The following is a 21,290-nucleotide window of genomic DNA, read 5'->3' as shown; positions in this document are numbered from 1 at the left end:
ATATATATATATATATATATATTAATCGGGATGGATCGGGGTGGGGATTGCATTCCCCGACCCCGACTCCGACTCCGCCAAGGTACCCCCCATCCCTTTGTGCTATTCAAGCATTTTGATAACACAGTCATCCAAAAGCAGAATGGATATATCCGCGGTCAATATCCAGTATTCAGTTCCAAATAAATGCTACGTCATCCTCTCAATCTCGAGAGACAAACGTCTATAAAGTCAAATTCCCAATATTAGTATTTAGAAGAAATCAACTGTTCCGATTTACACTCCCATGAATAGAAATGAAATTGAATTGCAAACAAAGCCACCGTACTTGTTCAATTCCGGAGCCAGGTTCAGGAATCATATTTCAAAGTTCAAACATAGAACATGCGCGCGTTTTTGGATTTTATTGCTTCATCCGTGTTCAATTAAAATTTTGATTTAGAGAAAGAGGGGGAGTTGGGTATTGGCCAACCATCCATAATATTCCATATGCAGGACTCCACCTTAAAAATGAACCCAAACTAACTAATGAAGACAAACAAAAGTGGCTTCACAGCTTTCACTCCGAAAGTTCACCAAGAAAAAAACAAAAGCTTTCACTTTGGAGCAGCCTGGATTTTACTTAGCTTTCCACGTGCACCTTTGGTGCTTCACCTTAGACTTTTAGCAGAGACAGCCATTGTTGATGAAAATCCAAGAAATGCCCCATCCAAATTCCACGAAAAGGAAAGAATATACTTCCTGCCTGGACCAGTGTTACCCCACTCAAGTCCTAATCCATCCCTCCACTGGCAAGGAGTGAAGCTTGTATTTCCAAATCAGAAAGAAGATTAAAAAAAAAATATTAAGAAATGATGCCCTCTTGACAAACCTGCAACTAGAAATTAATTATAGAAAAGTAGTTCGTTACCAAGTACCAACTTAACAAGGCACCCGTATGGCGTTGCAAGCATGCGAGAAGTTGCACACCAAGAAGCAGACACAGCGGCCTACTAGCTTGTTAACGTAGGCTATGAAGTAATTAGGTTCTTTCGCTAAAGCAATTGGAGTTCAGACATTGAGTTGTTGGGGTCAGGAAGTATGGATCTAGGGGAAAAATAATTAAGGGCCCATTTGGGAGTCGGGAGAGCATCAGTGTTAATTAAGCTGCGTTGACTGAGCCTCTTTGGGAGAAATTACTAAAACTAGCTTAATTTTTGGTTTTCTGGGTTTTCATCAAGCATAGCTTTAGGACGTTCTGTATGAGGCCTACCTTGCAACGCCAGAAGCAGAAGCCGCTGTGTCAAAGCCCTCCCAAAGGGGATTTCATGCTAGGGCTTTTGACTTTTGGGAATCGGGGAACACCCGAAAATCTATAAGCAGTGTAATGTTTAGTAATTTCAGGCCATTACCCGACCCAAACCTATTATTGCATGGGCATGCTGGTCCGAGGCTAGTTGGGCGGCATAGCTGACGTACACATACAGTGCACCTTGTGTTAGCGTTCAAAGTTTCAAACACAGAAGGAAGCTCACAATTCATTCTTGTATGATCAACAGCTGCTTCCGAAAAAAACATTGAGAAACGCTAACATAATTTCCTTTCATGTAATTGAAAATTTGAGATTTCTAGACACCCATCCATAAATGGCGTCTGTACTTATGCATCGAAAACGAGCATTTTGCGAATGCGATTTCAAATGTGAAGTAATGCCCTCTTCTGATCATTTTCTCTACCCATGCCACTGATACGAAACAAAGTAACTTGATGCAATTATTGGACCATTCATCCTATACCAAAGACCGTCCCATTGAGACACAATTCCATGGTGGAACCCCTAATTAAGAAAATAAGGAAAAAAGGAAGGAACAATTCCAATATGATTAGTCTTTTTGAAACACATTTCTCTGATGATTTCGGTGTCGATTTAAACCCGAATGACATACTTGGGTTTTCAAGCAAAACCATTCATTTTTGCGTCGGCTGGTTTTGTTTCGCTCCAAATACGCTCTCCACGGGGGCAGTGCCTGTGCATCAGTTCCATCACATCAGTGTCTGTTCATTATATGGAAAATTCGCAGCTAACTTCTATGTTTGCACTAGTTGAGCCAATGTGTCGAACACCTTATAGGCTTCAAAGGAGCAATACAGTCACGACACACCCAATACCCATATATAACATGTATGAGAGAGTATTTACCAGATCAGGGTTGAAGACGTTGTGGATGACAGAGGCACCTGCTAGAAGCGAAACAATAACAACGATGCAGGACCATGCGAGTGACGGCGTCCCAGTTGGTTGCCTCCCTCCTCCAAACCTTCGCTTCATCCTTTTTATTCTTTCTTCCCTCTCCAGAATAATGATGCATTGCAGTTCTTCTGATTTTAAATCTATGATGGGAAAATATATAGTATGGGAAGAATTTTGACCAATCAAAGCCAACCAATGAAATGGCTATCATATTTATGATTCCAATTGACTGGTCAGAAGTTTTTCAGATGTTATATCTTTTCCGTATCATAGTTGAACCTTTTAAAATTTGAGGCTATGTTTGGTTAAAAATAGAAAAAACTTATAACTACTTCATCAGATAAGATCAGATCAGAGTATCTGGACCGAAAGCATGCCAAACACACAAATCGTCTGGGCCATGGGCTGCAGCGTTCGAGCAAAACTCCGCTATATTGTCCGCTTATAGGGACTTAAATGGGCTGGGCCTTGTTTGAACAAAAGAATCTCCCCTGCACCAGCACACATAAGGCTCATAGTAAAGCCAAAAATCCTTGGAGCTGTATAAATAAGAGAGTAACAGAAAGCGAGGGAAAGCATTGAGAAGATAAGAAGATATCAGACCAAGATAATTGTCCCAACTCCCAAGTCCCAAAAGCATTGCAATGTAGATATTCAGAACAATCCGCCTTTTTACCTTCCATCGCATTAACATGTGATGTGACTATGTGAGCCACCTGGAAAGGTTGTAGCTCACTACTATATATGGGTCCTTATATAACTAAAAAAACTGCCTTTCCATAATATTTAAATACCCAAAATACCTTCTTCTTCTTCTTCACCTTCCTTCCATTGCCAAACAACCAAATAAATATGGGCATATATCTGCTACTAAAGTGATGATTGCCCTCCATTGACCTCCTTTGGGGTGCTCGGCGGTATGAGTGGGATGTGCGGACATACATCATGTTAAAATGTGTTGGAACATTTTGGCCTGCACCCCAAATAAGTAGTTTTTACTTGAAAAGCAGGTGAGAGCGCAGGAGAGTTTTCAGGTTGGATGTTTGAGTGTATTGTAACAAGTTCTCAGTGTGTGGAAGACTGGAAGGTATTCGTCTTAATTTTTATCTCTACCATTTGTTGATATAGTGGATTATCTACTCTGCCATCACCCATCGGGTTTATCATTGTGAATCTTTTTAACCTGGATTCACTTGACGGACTCATAAGCCTGTTATTTGTGATCCTACACCTTTGTCGCAGTTATTCTGTAGTATGCATTCTGGGACTCTCATATTTGTGATTCCTCCTATCTAGGCTTTTGCAATTCTGCTTTTCTGTTCCGGATTTGCTCAATATACCTCCAGGCTCGCTACTAAAAGGGATTTGCTCATAATACACCTTGGAATCATCGCTCCGGATATTGCACTTAATATATACATCTGTACGGTACACATGGAAAGAGCACAAATACAAATATGTAGTGCGCAAAACCTTGTGTAAGTGATTTGTATGTATTTGCACTCTATTAATTTGTATTTGTACTTCAAAGCAAACAGCAAACATGGTGTTTGGAAGTGTGGTTGCTTTTTAGAATTGATTTTCAAGAAAAAATGTCCATACTTCTAATACCTGTTTTTCACAAAAAAAACGCTTCTGTCACGTAGGCATTGAGCAATACTATGCTGTTTGGTAAAGTGATTTTCATCACCATTTTTCATGTATGTGTTGACAGGTAAAAACTGCATAGGATACACATCAGTCAACCGTTGGGGGAAACGGTTCACCGATGCATGAAACTCCAAATTTGGTGTTTTATGCATCGGTGGGGTCCCGATTTTCAAGGCATGCCCGATTTTTTAATAATCTGCTGAACTAAATAATGAGATACATGAGTGTTTGTTGACATGATCATTTGTTGAAACGCCTGTATGAATCCGATGTGGCACCGTTTTTTTTGAAAAATGGCCACGGTTCCAAACATCTCCAAAATCTTTCGTTTTGTATGTATTTGCACTGCACATATATGTTTTTGAACCCCTTCCAAACTGAGCCTAAAGTTGAGATTCGTAGAAGAACAAATCCCAAATTGTTTCACAAGTAATGGGGGATGTTAGAACCGGTCTGTGGCATTAGGGGTATTCGTACAATTTTCTCAAATTAAAAGAAAATGTGATTAGGAATACTAACTTATTTCAAGATTCACTAGGCCATTCTAGTAAATTCACTCTTGTCGTAGGGTTTGCGCCACCACAGCACCACCCATGGCCATGGGTACTTGATTGAGTGGTTTGCTCTCATTTATGTACAACTTAAAACTAGAACCACCTAGAAGCCAAATTTCGGAAATGACAATGCCAAGTTATGGTTTTAAAATCATACACTTTTATGAAGTTTAGGGTTAAAAATTCTCTTAAGCTCTATTCTCCACTAATCCCCTTTACCTTTAGCATGCAATGGAAATGAGAAAGGCTGACATAAACAGACCAGACTGTACTAATCTTCATTAGCTTATCATGCAACCATAATTTGCTCTCCACAGGGAGTCCAAACATATTATATTCTAATGTAATGCTGTATTAGTATGCTTTATTACAAATCTCCACAACCCAGTTGAACTAATGATCTTGAGCTATGTACCCTCGAAGACCCTGCACATGGATCTAGTGGATCAGATTAACCATCCATGACTTGATAGAATTGAGTTCTTCAATCACAACCATGATTTCCTTCTTTATTTTATTATCGTTATTCTTTTTTGTTTTCTTTTTTATGGGTATCATGATAATGGTGGTTTAGTTTAGACCTAAATAAGTTGAATTCATGCTTGCTTTGCTTCCCCATTACATAAAGAGTTGAATTCTAGCTTCAGATTGCAGAGCTCAAAGAACCAAAAGCCTATTGTCAGTTGGACTGTGAAAGGTAGGATTACTTTCGTAATTAAGTCTTCAAAACATTCCAAATGAGTAAATGCCGGCTCTACTTGTACCCAGAAAAAGTCCTAACCATTTTTGTAATCTTCCTCTATATAAACTGTCTGTAACCACCATCTTCCACTGCTTCAAGTAGAGTTACACCTGAAACTCTTAAAACAGAGATCACATCCTCTGCTTAATAGAGTAAGGCTGAAGAGATGAAGAAAAGCAAGAATATATCTTTGCTCTTTCTGTTTGTTTGTCTGATCATGATACTCCTTGCCTTCTCTACAATTTCAGTTGATGCTAAGAAGAACCATAAAAGGAAGAGCAAAGCTCACAGGAATCAGAAGCAAAGAGGAAGTGAGAATGGTGATAATTCCCCTGGGCCAGTTCATTCTCCTAGTCGTGAACCTGACCCTGCTCCTTCCTCTGGTTCTTATCGAACCCACTCCAGCATTTTTGATGTTCTGTCCTTTGGAGCTAAGGGAGATGGAGTTTCTGATGATTCTAAGGTGCAAACAATTGGAATTTGGAAAATGTGTTGAGAGAGAATGAGTGTGAGTGCATGTGAATATGTAGTTGTTAAATAGTGTTCTAACTTGTTAATGGTGATCTATCTGATGATGCAGGCATTCCAAGCAGCATGGAAAGCGGCATGCAAGGTTCCAGGGGCTACAGTAGAAATTCCATCAGAATTCAAGTTTCTCATCAGACCAATAACATTCCAAGGCCCTTGTATGCCTCACCTTGTTCTTCAGGTTTGTTGTGTACTTCCTTTCTTAAAAATGTGTGTTCTTCACCTCTTGTTTTATTAATATTTCTCTATTTCCCCCAGGAAAGATAAACAAATAAGCCAAAAGAGAAAATAGAGGAATCTGATCTGTTTGAAATTTAAACAGATAGATGGGACTCTCTTAGCTCCTCCAAAGATTAGTGCCTGGCCAAAGTCCACCTTGTTTCAATGGATAAACTTCAAGTGGGTACATAATTTCACAATTCAAGGAACTGGCATTGTTGATGGCCAAGGTTCTGCTTGGTGGAATCTCTCTCAAATCAACCTTATTCAGGTTAGCTAAACAACTTCCTTCCCCAGCATTCAGGTAGAGTGGGAAAAATACAAAATACAATTGGTTAACAGCATGTTCCTGTCTATTTTCGTGCAGAAGAGATCCAAATGCATACCAAATGTAAAACCAACTGTAAGAAATCCTCAATCCTTTATATTTATGGCTCGGGCCATCAATTTTCTGAATGTTTCCTTCAAACTCATACGAATCAGCCTTCTGGGTTTTTCTAGGGTCAAAGTTATGTGCGTTTGAATTTCTGGGTTCATTTTGCAGGCTTTGAGGTTCTATTCAAGTTACGATGTTACAGTTCGTGACATCATGATCGTAAACAGCCCACAGTGCCATCTAAAGTTCGACAGTTCAGGCAGAATCAAGGTTAAAGATATCACAATTTCTTCGCCAGCAACCAGTCCGAACACCGACGGCATTCACCTACAGAACACACAAGATGTCGAAATTCAACATTCCCATATTGGATGTGGTAATATAGAATATTATTAAGCCATTCTTGTAGTATTGTTTACAGATCCATCAACCTGTTTAGCGCCTTCACCATACACGTGGCCAATTTTAATGGATAAAAAAGCATGTCTAGAGATCCATTAATGAAAGCTTAGAAATTTGCTTAATTTTTTCCTAACTATACACCAGTTCTATTTTTACAGGAGATGATTGTGTATCCATACAAACTGGGTGTTCAAATGTTCATATTCATCACATCAACTGTGGCCCTGGACATGGTATTAGGTAATAAGCTTACATACACACTCAGAAGGAACCGTCCAACCTAAAAACTTGAGCTGTTATGTGAGGTCCTGGATAGGTTTTTATTCTCTAATACACCCCCTCGCACTAAAAGTACATCGGGCTTTAAGCGTGTAAAAGCACAAAATCCACTCATACCTTGCGCTGATAAAATTTAATTAATTATAATAGAGTGATGGGATCGACTACTTGGTCATAAATGTTCTAATATCATCTAAAAGAACCATTCAACCTAAAAACTTAAGCTGTGAGGTGAGGTTCCTAAGTTCCTGAATAGGTTTTTATTCTCTTAACACATGCATACTTTTAGGAAGACCATTCCGGGTCTAGAATCGGAATCGGAACAGGCTATTCCAATTCCAATTATGGAAACAAACCATTCTGATTCCGATTCTAATTTCAAAGGATTTTGATTCCGATTCCAATTTTGATGTGCGAACCAAAAGGACCTAGATGTACAGCTGAATTTCATTTTCATTTTGCTTAAATAAATAATGTGGATTATATCTGCTTATATATTAATAAATCCTGTCTCTTACTGTCATTTTCTCTTTCTCTTCACAGCCTAGGAGGGCTAGGGAAAGATAAAAGCATGGCATGTGTATCCGGTATCGTTGTGGAAAACATTAATGTGCAAAATGCTTTATATGGAGTTAGGATTAAAACTTGGCAGGTAGAAAATTGTCAAAGCCTAAATAGAAATTAATAATCAATTAGCAAAAAGAAAAAAAAAAAAAAAACTTGAATTGACATACTCAAATTTTGAAAACTATACTAATGGTGCATTTCTTTTCTCTGATTTCTTGTCTGTTTTCTGAAAATCCATTCCAGGGGGGTATTGGATCCGTCAAGAATGTATCATTTTCAAAGGTCCAAGTCTCAGAAGTGAAGGTGCCAATCATGATAGATCAATACTACTGTGACAAAAGATCATGTCGAAACCAAACAGGAGCTGTTGCAATTTCCGGTGTCAAGTATAATCATATAATCGGGACCTTTTCGGTGCAACCCATTCATCTTGCCTGCAGTAACAGTTTCCCGTGCACCGACGTTGATCTTATTGACATCCAGTTGCAGAAGTCGCCAATGGGTTCCAGAGGTTTTCAACAGGCACTGTGTTGGAACTCTTATGGAAAGTCACAAGCTCCCCTTGTTCCGTCAAGCATCGATTACTGCCTGCAGAGGGGGAGAGGTTTGAACAAACGACCAGCCAAATCACATGAGTACAACTGCTAGTGTTTTAATTAAGGTGACTCAAGACAGACCTTCATGGTGCTGTAGTGATCAGACACATATAGATTATAATCATGTGCTTCCCTTCTGCAATTTTGTTTTTTTTAATTGTAGGAAGGTGATGGCCCGATGCTTTAGATTGGTTTCAGCACAAGGACAATGTAAATCAATTGTCATTTTTATTTAAAGGCTGAAACATATGAGCATTTTCTTGCTCTTTACCATCATTAATGCTGTTGTATCATGTATGTTGTTGCAGCAGTAGCTGCTCTTGTTATGAAGCTACTGGTGATAATAATATGAAGATGGTAATGGATTGGAAATGCATGCACCAGTCCTACCTATAAATAGGATTGAGTTTAATCGATCAGCTAAATTTGAAATGAAATGGGTTGAGGTTGTTTAGCCTGGTCTGTAATTTGATACCCGTGTATGGTGACATTCATCGGCATTCTACTATTTATTCACTTGCTGAAGGCAATATGTTATTCAGCATATACTCCTGGGAAAGATCCAGAAATGCTCAAAGTTGGAAAAAAAAAGTGAAAACTGAAAAGGGGAAGGAATATGATAATTTCCTATATATGATACCTTAAAGATTTTACAACCTTCAATGGTTGGAAGCTTTTGCAGACGGGGACACGCAGACAAACTTCTGTAGCTGGAGTGGGGAGTTTCAAACCATAATCGATCAGGACTTGTTGTCTAAGACTAAAAAGCACCAGAAACCACATCAGAACTCCACTCATTCCCGCATTCCTAAGCTTTCCAATATATGATCACGCTATCTTTTGCACTGAAATAAATAAGAAGGAAAGAATACATGCAACCTGGCCGGGCGTTTATATTAATTTATATTGCAACCTCAGACAGACAGAGGGAGAGAGAGAGAGAGAGAGGGTCTGGGCAATTCTAATAGAATTAATGGGGTTCATGGTGGTGGTGGTGCTCTGTGAGGAGGGATGTGAGAACAGCTTGTGGGTAGCAGATTCGGAATGGGTCAATTCTGATAGAACTAAAACTGAGGCCTATAGGTGCAAGACTGCAAGTTGTACACACAACACCCGCCAGAAACCATTTAAAATTAAGCGTAGGGAGAAGAAGAAAAGAGCGGAACGGTAGAGTCCTATTTGAGCGGATAAAAGCTTTTATAATTTAGTATTGATGAGAGAGAGCACGGTAGAGTTTGTTAAAATAGAAAATGCCTATAGTTGAGTTGAGAGTAACTTTAAAGTAGTAACTGTAGAAGGGGGACGATTATGCTCATTTCCCATCCCCTTTTAGTTGGTTGCTTCTCTGTCTCTCTCTCTCTCTTTTCTTTGGTCGAGTGGCGCACCGCCTGATTCCCTTTTGGAAAATTTTACTGCATGCGCATTGCCTCAATTTTTTTTTTTAAAGAAAAAGTTAAAGACACAAAACCCATAACCTACCCCTCTCCTCCCCCTCCATCTGTGTGTTCTGCAGCTTTTTATTCCTTACTCTTACTTTTAGATCACTCGCTCGACCAAAGAATTCCTACAGAAAGCCCATTTGTGGGGCGGTAATAGCTAGCTAGGCAACTTTGTTAGTAATATGTAGTTGGGTTCAAATGGATATTGTAGTGGTTTGGCACATGGGACTTCACTCACATTACTTCCTGCAGTGATGTGTGGTGTTTTATTTTATAGGGAGCGTAAGAGGTTGTTTCAATGGTGTGAACACGGGTTTGTATTGACTGAAGCCTAACTCCAAAGTGAGGGCAGAGGGTTCTTCTTTGAAGTCCACTACTTATAAGGAAAGAGAGAAATGTCAGATAACAGGAAATGTATAGAAGAATATTGGATGCTTGCAAATAGGGGTGTCAATTGGACCAGATTTGGTCCAATATGAGTCCATTGGGCAAGGTCCAGTCCAATTCAATGTATTAACTGTCCAATATGTTCAAATTGGTTTTAATTTAAATTGATTCCAACGCAAACTTAGTCCATTGACACTTCTCTAATATCAATGGTCTGGATATTGGTTCAGCCTGACCCAATCCAATATAAATCTATTACAGATCAGATGGACCAGCTCCTGTCCAATCCAATAAATACTTTAGACCATTAAATCTGGATTGGTCCAATTCATTATGTCTTATTGGTCCACCCAATCTGTCCAAATTGATTTTTGATTTAGACAGAATCCAATCCAAAGCCAGTCGGTTGACACTTCTATTTGCAAACCTGAACCAACTTGTAGAGAACAAAAACACTAGGGATGACACTTGGAAATGCATATTTTGGCATCAAGAAAGATATGTATCAAAATGGAGTAAGTAGCATGTGGGCAAGTAGATGAAAAGTCAAGTGGAAACAGAAAGCTTAATTAGAAGACCTTATAAGACCAACAACATTTTATAAAAGCATAAAACTAGAAAGTCAAAAAATAAATTATATCTATAAAATGAGAATAGCTGGGAAGAAACTTTTGAGATATGGAAAGCAAACTTTCTTCCCACAGGTCAAACTGAAACAGTATCCTTACAAAGATCAAAAACATTTGTAAAAAAAAAAAAGAAAAGAAGCCTATGATGTATAATCCAAGAAATCAAATAATTAAAAGGAATAATGATTGTTCAGTCCATCTCAAAATTCTTAACTCCACCATATCTTGACGTGAATTGATGCCAAATCTATGGACAAGATGAAGTTTAAAGGGGGGCTACTAAGCCTTATAGGGGTTGGCTACTCTGCCATTCTATCGTGTTCAGTGCCATATCCATCATTAAAATAGGCCCTCAATTCACTGGCCTGCCCCTAGCTCTTCTAGACTCTTCCAACTTGTAATAATTCATTTCTTCTCACCAGTAGAAATCAATACAGAATTTGTAGGACTTAAACCTCGTTAAATATGACACATTACCATGAGTGTGGGGTAAAAGAGTAATTTTTCTCAATATCTTTTTAATAGAAAAAGACAAACATGTATGGGGTAAAAGAGTAATTTTCTTCAATATCTTTTTTATGAAAAAGACAAACATGTGTGGGGTAAAAGAGTAATTTTCCTCGATACCTTTTTGATAAAAAAAGACAAACAAGAGACTAAATGAGTTGACCAAACCGATTATGTGGGTTCTGGTTCTGCGGTTTGTGTCCCAATTAATGAGTCAGGACCAGCTTTTATTGTTCTGAACCAATTATATAGCTAATAATGTATAAAGATCTCCTGATTTTCTTGTAATATCTGTTATATTTTATGTCTAAAAGAGTTATAGGCCGTATATAAGAATTTGTCTTATAAAGACTTGTTTTATGAACATATAAATTTACTGTTAATTTTTATTTTTTAGTAAGGTTATATTTTAAAAAAATGAAATTCTAATTTGTTATTATATAATTATAGATGTCAAGTCTAATTTGCTTCTGGGTTTATTTTATAGACCTAAACCACAAGTAGGAAAGAAAAAGAATAAATGAGAAAAGACCATGCAGATCCTTATGGAACCACACAACTGATTGTCTACCTCTACATGAAACCACCGAGTCATATTTCCTTGGGAAGCAAATTACAAGCGTTGTAGAGAGAGACATTCTTATATAATTTCGGGCTATGAGTGTAGAGACTTTAGCCAACAATGAACTACGGTTGTTGATGTTTAAAGCAATAACAAACAACCACGATATACTCAAAGAAGTGAGAGTAACATATGTCGCGGACCCCATCATCACTTCTCCCTCTGATAGTATAAGTTGGCATAGCCTTTAAACCAATTTGATAAAGAAAACCGTGAAAGGATTAAGGAACTTACCTTTGAACATCTTTTGAGATGTGGAGGAGAAACATATGGCAACCCACACAGCAGACCAAATAGAAATTGCCATCTCATTTCATCGAGGCAAAGTTCATAACCTGTTACAGAGTCAACAACTTGCATGCCCATCGAGGCTAACTTAAAAAAGGGTTCACAGACGCCTATAACATAAATTTGTCAAAGAAAATAAAGAAAAAAAGGGGGGAAGAAGCAGGATGCAAGATAACCAGAGCAAGCCATTACTCAAAACCGAGTGTCTTTTGACAGCTAAACTGTTAAAATCATTGTTTTCAAAACTGGACCGGAAAATCTGATAACCAGTAAGTCACTAAAGCCTGTTGAAAAAGTTAGAAAATCGCTGACCCGGGTGATTGAAACGCTAAACCGTTCGACCCGGGCAGCGGTTTGCGGGTTATCATTTTTATTTTTGCTGATTTAAATAAAATAAAAAACAAAAAAAAATGAAATAACCCCCATATCCCCAATCCCAGATCTTACGAATATTTAGGGTTAGACCCCCATTTTCGTTCTAACTCTTCCCTCCTTTCAGCCCTCACACCCAACTGACCACCTGTGGCCGCTACGACCTATGGCGTCTGACGACAACACACAGCGACTGGCAACGGCAGTGAGCTTCATCTACGACGGCCAACGTTGATTTTGCAGCACTTTCAGGCTCTAGCAGTAACAGTTGTGACAATAATAGGTCCGATGACTGACTTGCAACGGTGGCCGGTGATTTTGCAGCGACAGATGGGGATTTCTAGCGGTAGTAACAATTGCAGCAGTACTTACAGAGGCAATCACCTGCGACCAAGCCCAAGCCCACGCTATCCACCATCACACCACCGTTACCGGTAGTGAAACTGTGAAGGACCTGAAGGTATAAAATGCTTAGTTGCTTACTTCTTTGAATTTTTTTTTATGAGTTTAATTGATTCTTTGAATTTTTTGCTTAATCCTTTGTTTAATTAATCTTGCTTAATTATTTTTTTTCTGAATTCTTTGCTTAATTAATTATAGAGATTAATCTACTCACATTGGCTTAATTAATTTTGCTTTAATAATTTTTTTTTTCAATTCCTTGCTTATTTGCTATGTGAATGATGATGATGATTAGATGATGTCAAAGAATGACAAAATCTCTTTTTTTGGATTTTTTTATTTTCTGCAAACATATGGTTTTTGTATTTTCTACAAACTTAATATGGTAAAATTGCTGAAAGTTTTGCTTAATGAACTCTAAGTTTATATGAACTCAATCTTTTCTGTTTTTTTCTGTATGTATTTATTTGCAATTTTCTGTTTTATTTTTCTGTATTTATTTGCATTTTCCTGTGTTTTATCTATTTTTTTACAATTTTCTGTGTTTTTATATAGTTTTTTGGTTTTTTTTTTGTATTTTCCGCACATGTATGAGTATGACTAAACACATCCTAATTTATCATTACTTTTTCTGTATTTTTAGAATGTTTCTGTACTTTTTTTGTATTTTCTATTTATTATGTACTTGGTTATTTTTGTATTTAGATAGTTTTATTTTTCTGTATTTTTTGTGTTTTTTTCTGTATTTTTTAGAATTTTTCTGTATTTTATTTTTATATTTTCTGTGTTTTGTACTGTATTATTTTTGTATTTAGATAGTTTTATTTTCTATATTTTTTCTGTTTTTATTTAATTTTATGCTATTTTATTATTTATAAATATATTTTTAATTTATAATTTATTTATGACATCACAGGTTGAACTGTTCGACCCGGACGGTTGAACCGCTTAACCAGAAACCGGTCCCCTGACCGGTTCTGTTTCCAGTTCGTTTTTAAAAACTTTGGTTTAAATGGGCTCTCACTGTTCACCAAACTATATAAATAATATATATTTTCTTTGTTCTCTTTTGTTTTTTCTTTTTCTTTTTGATAACTAAAGAAACTTTAAACAGAACCAGCTGTGTTCAAAAATACAAAAGCTGATAATCACGCACGAGGACTAAACCAAATTTCCTCCCCATAAGAGTTTTTCATATGTTGTGCCATCTCATGCGCAGCCCTATTAAGAATTCTATTTATATACATGAATTTGGCAAAAGAGAAAGAAGAAGAAACATAGTGAATCCCCATCCAAAAGACAAAAATCTCCCAGGTAGTGGAGAATCAGTCAAGGGCTATGCCAGTAAGGAGTCTGATTCTATGGTGACAGACTTCTCCACAAGCCAAAAAGACTCCACCTGCAGTAGCAAGAAACATATTACTGAAGGAAGAAAACAAATAAAACCGTAAGTGCCTGTGTCCTTCCCTAGCAGACCTCCGTTGCATTGAACAGATCATCATTAAGACAAACTCTGCTCTCTAAAACAGAAATATTTTGATGAGTTGCATGAGAATTATCATAAACATTCAAATCACTATAGGAGGAAATAATTCATTGAATTATGCTGTCAATCCAAATTGCGTATTTGCAAGATCCTTCAAAGATGTATTTATTTCCAGCGAACATGCAGTAGTCAACCAACAAAGGAAGCCTCGCTGCATATGAGCAAGGCTACTAAGGCTGCATTTGACATTCCTTATTTTAAGGACTATCTCCTTTTTACAGTTTAAGACTCAGTATTCATAGTAGCATTTTAACCACAAAAAGGAGATAAATCCTTAAAATAAGGAATGCCAAATGCAGCCTAAGAAAACTTGAAATCAGATGAAAAAACATTCAATCTATCCTTGCTGAACATGCAAACCCCAGGAGGACCTAAACCAGATGCTTCTAGCAAAAGGACAAAAATTAAATATATGCAAAATGGTTTCATTATACGTTCCACAGAAGGCACAGACGAAGTGTACAAGGTTTAAATATTTAGTAGGAATGAAACCCCTACTAAACAGGGTTTCACCAACACCCACACAACTGATTGTTAAATATTTTGCTTCTTAATAGATTCACCAGAAGATCATTAATGCATGTGTACAAGGTTTGTACACGTTTCCCTACCCTTTTCTTTCAAACCAAAACAGCCTAAGAGAACTGAGGAACCTTCAAGCAAGTTAAGTAAGCAGTATCCCAAGATCATCCAGATAGATTATGGGTACCAAGATCTACAAGTGGGATGGCTAACACTCTAGCTAAGCAAGGGATTACTAGAAATCTGTTGTATTGGGCCTGTTTATAATGTGCATACTCTTTGTAGTAGTAGGATAGTAATAACTACACTCACTGGGTCTTCATAGAAACTGTCCATGATAATCTGAAGGGAGCTAGTGTCTCGTTTTGTTGACCTAAAACAGAGGAATACCCAAGTATTTAGAATTTGGATCTAAACTTTTCATTCTAAGCTGCATTCTAATAACCTTCTGATACTTGAACGGAAATTTTTACTACAGTGAAATTCAGACTTATCAAAATTAACTAATTGACCAGAAACATTTTGAAATTGATCGATAACATCTAACAAGCATAGTTTTAGAAGCCCTAGTATACAGAAAAACATCATCACCAAAAAATAGATGAGAAATTGAGAGAGCAGCAGAAGAGATCTGAATACCTTGAATAGCATTGTCCAACTAAGCTTTATAAAGCATACAAGAGAAATCCTCCATGGCCAAAATAAAAAGGAAAGGGGAGGGAGGATCCCCTTGCCTAATACCTCTAGAAGGTCTAAAGTAACATTGAGGGGATCCATTAATCAGAACTGAAAAGCTAACAGAAGAGATACACTCTAAAATCATATTGCATCAATTGGATAATCCCACTCTAGCATATTAAAAGCTTTAGATATATCAAGCTTAATGGCTAGACAACCACCCTTTCTCCCTCTTTTTACTTCATATAATGCAAAATCTCGTGAGAAATGGCTACATTATCTAAAGGCTGTATGCCAGGAAACAAAGCAACTTGATAATAGGAAATGCAATTGTCCAGGAGTGTCCTAATCCTATTGGCAAGCAGCTTAGCAATGATTCTGTAAACAACATAATAACGGCTTATGGGTCTATAATCAAGAAGATAAGTGCAACTAGATTTTTTAGATAAAACAAAATAAAGGAGTGATTAAACCTCTTAACAACTTTTTATTTAAGAAGAATTTAGAAACAAACTCATGAATACCATGATATCCCAAAACTGTTGATGGATAAGAGCTGGCATACCATCCAGGCCAGGAGCCTTGAGACTTCCAATACTAAACACTACATCTTTAACTTTTTCTAGAGTTGGGGAACCTAGAAGCATCTTCCTCAGTAATACAAGGATCAAAAAGATTGTTGATACAACCAAGATTACTATGACCCTGAGATTTAAAGAGGCCTGCAAAATACTTGAAAAACTTATTGACAGTATCCTTATGCTCGTTCACCCAAACACCATTGTCATCTTTAATCCACGTGATTCTATTTCTCTTTTGCATACCCATAGTACAAAGAAGAAAATATCTTGTATTTCAATCGCTTCCCCTAAGCCAAAGTTACCTAGATTATTGTTTCCACAAGCTATATACCTGATTAGTCACCAACTCTCTTTTCTTATATGTCTAGACAACCGATGATCAATCAAGGAATTAGGCTGTGACTGCTCAAGGACAATTGAATCATCTACACTTTTCAACTTGTCATTGATATCCCCAAAAATGTTTTTGTTCCAACCACAAAGATCTTTTTTTTTTTTAATTTTATACAATCTGAGATAGATTTCATATCCAGCATATCCATTTAAGTTCAACTTCCAGCCATCTATTACAACTTTTTTGATAAATTCCCCTTATAATTTGAATACAAGCAGGGTCCTCTAACCACATTTGGAAGAATCTAAATGGGTTTAGACAAAAACTGGATGGTAGGTTGAAGATAGTTAAGGATGGGTTGTTACATTTATCTTTATCTGTTGGGTTAGTGAGCCTAATTAGTCTATTAGACTTAATTAAGCCATGTAATGAGTTGGGACCACACTTAATTAATTAGGGTGACAGGGGCTTTTTTGTCCGCTCATTGTTATCTAATTATGTATCTAAATGTTTCTTGGGGCGGCTGCAATGTTTTTTGGTCTCCCTTCTAAGTTTCTCTAGTTTCTTTTGTACTTCCTCTGTTTTCTCTCTTCTCTAGAGCTTTCTTCTTCCCTTCTTTTACTGTTTTCTCATTACCTTAGCAGTCTCATAATTTACAAATTGGTACAAGAACTGCTCTAGGAAGTTTTTTATCACATTCTCATGCAGTTTTAGGAGTTTTTAGGAGCATAGAGGAGCTGAACAGATTTTTTTTTGGGAAATTTCCAGATTAGTACCCTGTACTTTGGGTCTGGTGCCATTTTGGTCCCCGAACTTTCAAAACGTGCTAATCTAGTGCCTGCCATTAACCAGTCCGTTAACCAGCCGTTAAGTGTCATTTGAAAAGACACAAATATCCTTCAAATGTCATCTAATTCTCTTTATCAACCATCCAAACGTTGACAAAAAATGAACAGTCCCAAATCCTTGCCTCTTCTGTTAAAGAAAGTTGGGGTCACCAGAATGCCCACACCCCAACTTTCTTGAATAGAAGAGGCAAGGATTTGAGACTGTTCATTTTTTATCAACATGCGGATGGTTGATAAAGAAAATTAGATGACACTCAAAGGGCATTTGTGTCTTTTCAAATGTCACTTAATGGCTGGTTAACAGATTGGTTAATGATAGGTACTGGATTGACACATTTTGAAAGTCCGGGTACTGAATTGTCACGTTTTAAAGTAAGGGGACCAAAGTGGCACTAGGCCCAAAGTACAGGGTACTAATCAGGAATTTTCCCTTTTTTCTCATTCTTGGAGTTTTTTAGGAGTTTTCACTGCCCAAGTGATGTTCTTGGATAGCAGCCTAGAAAACGGGAAGAATCAGTGAAGGAAGGGTGATTCTAGGTTGGAAGCCTACCTTGGGGCTGCAAGTAAGGCTAAGTTTGGGAGTGCTTAAAAATAAGTACTTATTCAAATAAGCACTTATTTTGGGCCAGGACCACACCAATAAGCACTTATTTATGTTTGAAAAATAAGCCTAAAAGAAGTGCTTATTCTGAGAATACGCACTTATTTGAGAAGCACAAATTTTGGGCTAAGTGCTCATTTTCTTTCTGGCCTATCTTGGCCCACCACATCATTTTGAAAATACCTATACTATCCCTGTTTAAAATAAGTGCTTTTTCACCAAACACTCATAAGTGCTTATTAGAACAAGCACTTAGTTTTCAAATAAACACTCCTAAACATGGCTTAAGATCAATTGTACTAGGAAGTGTCTTTTGGCTGTCTAGGGGAGAAGGCCACTATTATTCTTATACTTCCTAGTCTCTGTACTGCTGCTGATTGCTCCGGGAAGGTTTTCAAATTGTTTTTGGGGGCTCTTTGTGTTTGGGAAGCAGATTTAAGGTGCTGCAATCTTCCTCTTGAGGTTGAAAAGGCAATGGACAGTCCAAGGGATGATCAGAAAGCTAATAGTGATTGCGGGAGTCTGACTTTGGTTGCTCAAATTCTACACAACCACACATCAGTAAGAACTATATATTCCTGAACTCATCTAAGGAAAGCACAATGGGATGGTGATCTAAACCCCATGTAGGAAAGAAATTTAAAAGAGAATTTGGAAATATTTTAGCTAATCAGGGGTAACAAAAATTCTATCTAAATTCCTCTCAATACAATGAAATCCTTCTTTGTTATTAGACCAAGAAATCCCACCACCTCTAATGCTAATTTCTAAAAGACCAAAATCATCATCATCATCCAAGCTTTATTTCAACTATATGGGGTTGGCTACACGAATCCCATTTCATCATTAATGCCATAAAACATTTATTGAGCAAAATTATCAGAATTAGTAACCCAAATCATTTAGGCTATGTTTGGTTTGAAAGAAAAGATAGGGAAAGGTAAGGAAACCTTTACAAAGTTTGTATAGGTTTCCTTACCTTTCCCTACTTTTTCCTTCAAACCAAACACAGTGTGATAGAGCTTATATCATCAAATTGAAAATAAACAGATTGATTTAGATCAATTATTATCACAAAGGGCATGTCAATACTCAATAGAATGCAAAACCGCATGGAAAACCAAATAGCATTTCTCGTATTTTCCCTAGTTTCACTATACACAACACTCCAATTTTGATCCAAGGGGCCGGATTTTACAAGAAGAAGAACATACCTATCAGAAGAATAAAAGATATCAACATCCATTTCATCCTTCCAAAAAATCGCAATACCACAACTCAAACCTTCAAAGAGGACCACATACTGATTAGGGTATTTAAGACTAATGCCCAGATAAGTAGCCTTATTAGAAGAAACTTTAGTCTCACAGGAGAAGAAACACCTTAGGTCGACTACACCACCGCAGTTGAAGTGTCGAACTGAACAACCTCCTGAGTGGTGCTGTGGCTGTTCTGGGCCAGCCACCACCGCCCCTATGAATAAAAATGTAAAAAAAAAAAGAAACGCCTTACCTGAGTATTATCATGAACCACATCCCCTTCCGAAACAGAGCAAACAGAGGATCTCCTGGAGATAGAGGCATCACTAGATGGTTGACCCAAAACCTGAACCCCAGAAGAGAAACTAGTTGCAGGAACGGTAATAGAATCCAAGGAAATGACCCGATCAACTGGCTCTGGATCAGGAGTAGATGAAGCATCCGAAGCCAAGCCAGAGAAACTAACCCCAATACGGATACCAGAAGAGCCTTCTACACCTCCTCTGGGACTGTCAGGGAACACATTTCGCAAGACAGTATCAAAGCTCGCTGCCAAAGACGTAGTAACGTCAGCATTCTGATTCTCGAGCTGAGCACTGCCATCGTTACGAGAGCTAGAACTCCCACCAACTCCTGAAGAAGAAGGATTACCAGAAGAAGACCTAGCACCAGAAGATTCACCAACATGCATGTGCCTACCCGAAGAACCAACTCCAGCATTCCTTTGCGAGGACCCCACATCTCTTTCCCTGGCTTGGCAATAAGTTAGCATCAAATCTCTGAAGACTGGTCTACGCCATTCCTCCCTAAGTGGATTTTCAGCACGTAACCACGGACCAGGGAAGTTCATCGTTATCTGATTGAAGTATTGTTCCAAATTATCAACTGAAGGAATTGGATAAGAACAATGACGGTAGCGATGTCCTGCTCTACCACACGCATAACAAATAAGAGGCAGGTTTTCACATCTATAGATAACCTAAACGGTAGGACTCACAAATTCCCCCGTTTTAAGAGGTTTGTCGATAGAGATGACCACTTTCAACCTAATAAAAGACTGATTTGGAACAACAGCCCTGACAGTACCTAAAGAAGCCCCAATTCTAAAGCCAACAGCTTCACAAGCATGTTCGTGAGGGAGATTATGGATTTTTGAATCCATACCTCCGCTTCTCTCAGAACCTTAGGCCAAAATGATTGAGGCATATTCGCCTCCCAGGCCTTCAGAAGAATCCATACGTTAAGCACAGACCAGGGCCCATGCTTGAGGGTATTATCAAAATCCTCTTGAAACCTAAATTGAAGTACAAAGAAACCCCTCTGAAGAGGCCTCACTGTCAAAGAATTTTGATTAAGACCCAAGACAACATAAAGAGCATTAACAAACTGCTGAAAAGGGATGGAAACAATAGGAAAGATTCTCCCAATGATAGAGCGACTCCATATTTCTAGTAAGTCAGCAGGAAGTTCACCCAATTCAACGACATCGACGCCAAAATCCAGCCCGCCATTAAGCATGTGTGCAAAAGCTTCAATGTCTTCAAGTTCTTCCATTTACACTACAGAACAGAAAAAGGTAAACACCAGATAATAAATACAGGAAACTAGTAAAAGTACAAAAAGAACAAAGCTAGAAAAGAAAAAAAAGGCCCAAAAAGGAGGGGGAAAAACCCTCATAAGGGAGGAATAATTGAATAAACCTCACCAGGGACGACGAAAGCGCAAACTGAAAAGCACCAGCGGAAACGCAAACTTCGGTTGGGACACTAACAGGAAGAGAAATGAAAGGAATACAGTTACCAACTCAGGACCACTATTCTATATAACGAAGCACACAATAGAGAAGGAGAGAAACAATCATACGATGGCATGCAATCTGAGCCGTCTCGCTCGAATCGGGATTTGCTCCTCACAGAGCTCTCCTCACACTGAACACCTCCCCACGAAAAACAACATACAAGTGGCGGGAAGATGTTCTCGATGTGCGGAAGTTGGTGGAGGAACGCCCCGTGACGAACATTTCCGGACTCCGTCCGCTTCTACTCCAGGCGGTTTTTTCAAAAGGGCCGGTAGAGCAAGAAAAATCTAAAAGCCGAATAGAACCGACAAGACCGAATCGAAAAATCTGATTA

The 21,290-nt window shown here is 38.0% G+C and overlaps 2 protein-coding genes, 1 long non-coding RNA gene and 1 pseudogene across 9 annotated transcripts; 2 read left to right on the top strand and 2 right to left on the bottom strand.

Annotated features, from left to right (window-relative positions):
* Positions 1 to 1,727: 1,727 nt before the first annotated feature.
* LOC104593140 (uncharacterized) lies at positions 1,728 to 3,270 on the bottom strand. Its single transcript, XR_734540.3, has 2 exons — positions 2,180 to 3,270; positions 1,728 to 2,006 (listed from the first exon to the last, which is right to left on the bottom strand). It is a non-coding gene; the product is annotated as an uncharacterized LOC104593140 (long non-coding RNA).
* A 2,072-nt stretch (positions 3,271 to 5,342) lies between these two features.
* On the top strand, positions 5,343 to 7,392 carry LOC104593139 (polygalacturonase At1g48100-like). Its single transcript, XM_088899603.1, has 6 exons — positions 5,343 to 5,639; positions 5,757 to 5,885; positions 5,997 to 6,194; positions 6,291 to 6,326; positions 6,468 to 6,675; positions 6,860 to 7,392. The coding sequence occupies exons 1-6, from the start codon at positions 5,343 to 5,345 to the stop codon at positions 6,943 to 6,945; spliced, it is 954 nt and encodes a 317-aa protein (XP_088755729.1). The 3' UTR covers positions 6,946 to 7,392.
* Positions 7,393 to 7,551: 159 nt separating this feature from the next.
* Positions 7,552 to 8,195, top strand: LOC148800940 (polygalacturonase At1g48100 pseudogene; annotated as a pseudogene).
* Positions 8,196 to 13,829: 5,634 nt separating this feature from the next.
* On the bottom strand, positions 13,830 to 21,290 carry LOC104593138 (uncharacterized). Of its 7 annotated transcripts, XR_016083357.1 has the most exons (7): positions 21,022 to 21,285; positions 20,864 to 20,924; positions 20,631 to 20,717; positions 19,412 to 20,014; positions 19,114 to 19,183; positions 15,170 to 15,230; positions 13,830 to 14,188 (listed from the first exon to the last, which is right to left on the bottom strand). XR_016083357.1 is itself a non-coding variant. In XM_010252851.3 (5 exons), the coding sequence occupies exons 1-5, from the start codon at positions 21,027 to 21,029 to the stop codon at positions 14,126 to 14,128; spliced, it is 822 nt and encodes a 273-aa protein (XP_010251153.1). In that variant the 5' UTR covers positions 21,030 to 21,290; the 3' UTR covers positions 13,830 to 14,125. The 7 variants fall into 7 exon arrangements, 3 of the variants coding, with proteins under 3 accessions (XP_010251153.1, XP_088755637.1, XP_019052541.1); XR_016083356.1 differs by having other exon boundaries at positions 15,170 to 19,183; XR_016083355.1 differs by having other exon boundaries at positions 13,830 to 15,230.

Source organism: Nelumbo nucifera, chromosome 3, assembly GCF_055504915.1.
Source record: "Nelumbo nucifera cultivar China Antique chromosome 3, China Antique-T2T, whole genome shotgun sequence".
NCBI lineage: Eukaryota > Viridiplantae > Streptophyta > Magnoliopsida > Proteales > Nelumbonaceae > Nelumbo > Nelumbo nucifera.
Note: the sequence above shows the minus strand (reverse complement) of the source record. Positions and strands in the feature narration are given on the sequence as shown.

Coding starts and splice junctions, on each gene's coding strand:
- LOC104593139 (XM_088899603.1), top strand. CDS start 5,343: ATGAAGAAAAGCAAGAATATATCTTTGCTCTTTCTGTTTGTTTGTCTG. Junction 5,640..5,756: donor GAGTTTCTGATGATTCTAAG/GTGCAAACAATT, acceptor CTGATGATGCAG/GCATTCCAAGCAGCATGGAA. Junction 6,195..6,290: donor CTCAAATCAACCTTATTCAG/GTTAGCTAAACA, acceptor ATTTTCGTGCAG/AAGAGATCCAAATGCATACC.
- LOC104593138 (XM_010252851.3), bottom strand. Junction 20,718..20,863: donor TTGCGCTTTCGTCGTCCCTG/GTGAGGTTTATT, acceptor TCTGTTCTGTAG/TGTAAATGGAAGAACTTGAA. Junction 20,015..20,630: donor CGTCGATGTCGTTGAATTGG/GTGAACTTCCTG, acceptor TACTTCAATCAG/ATAACGATGAACTTCCCTGG.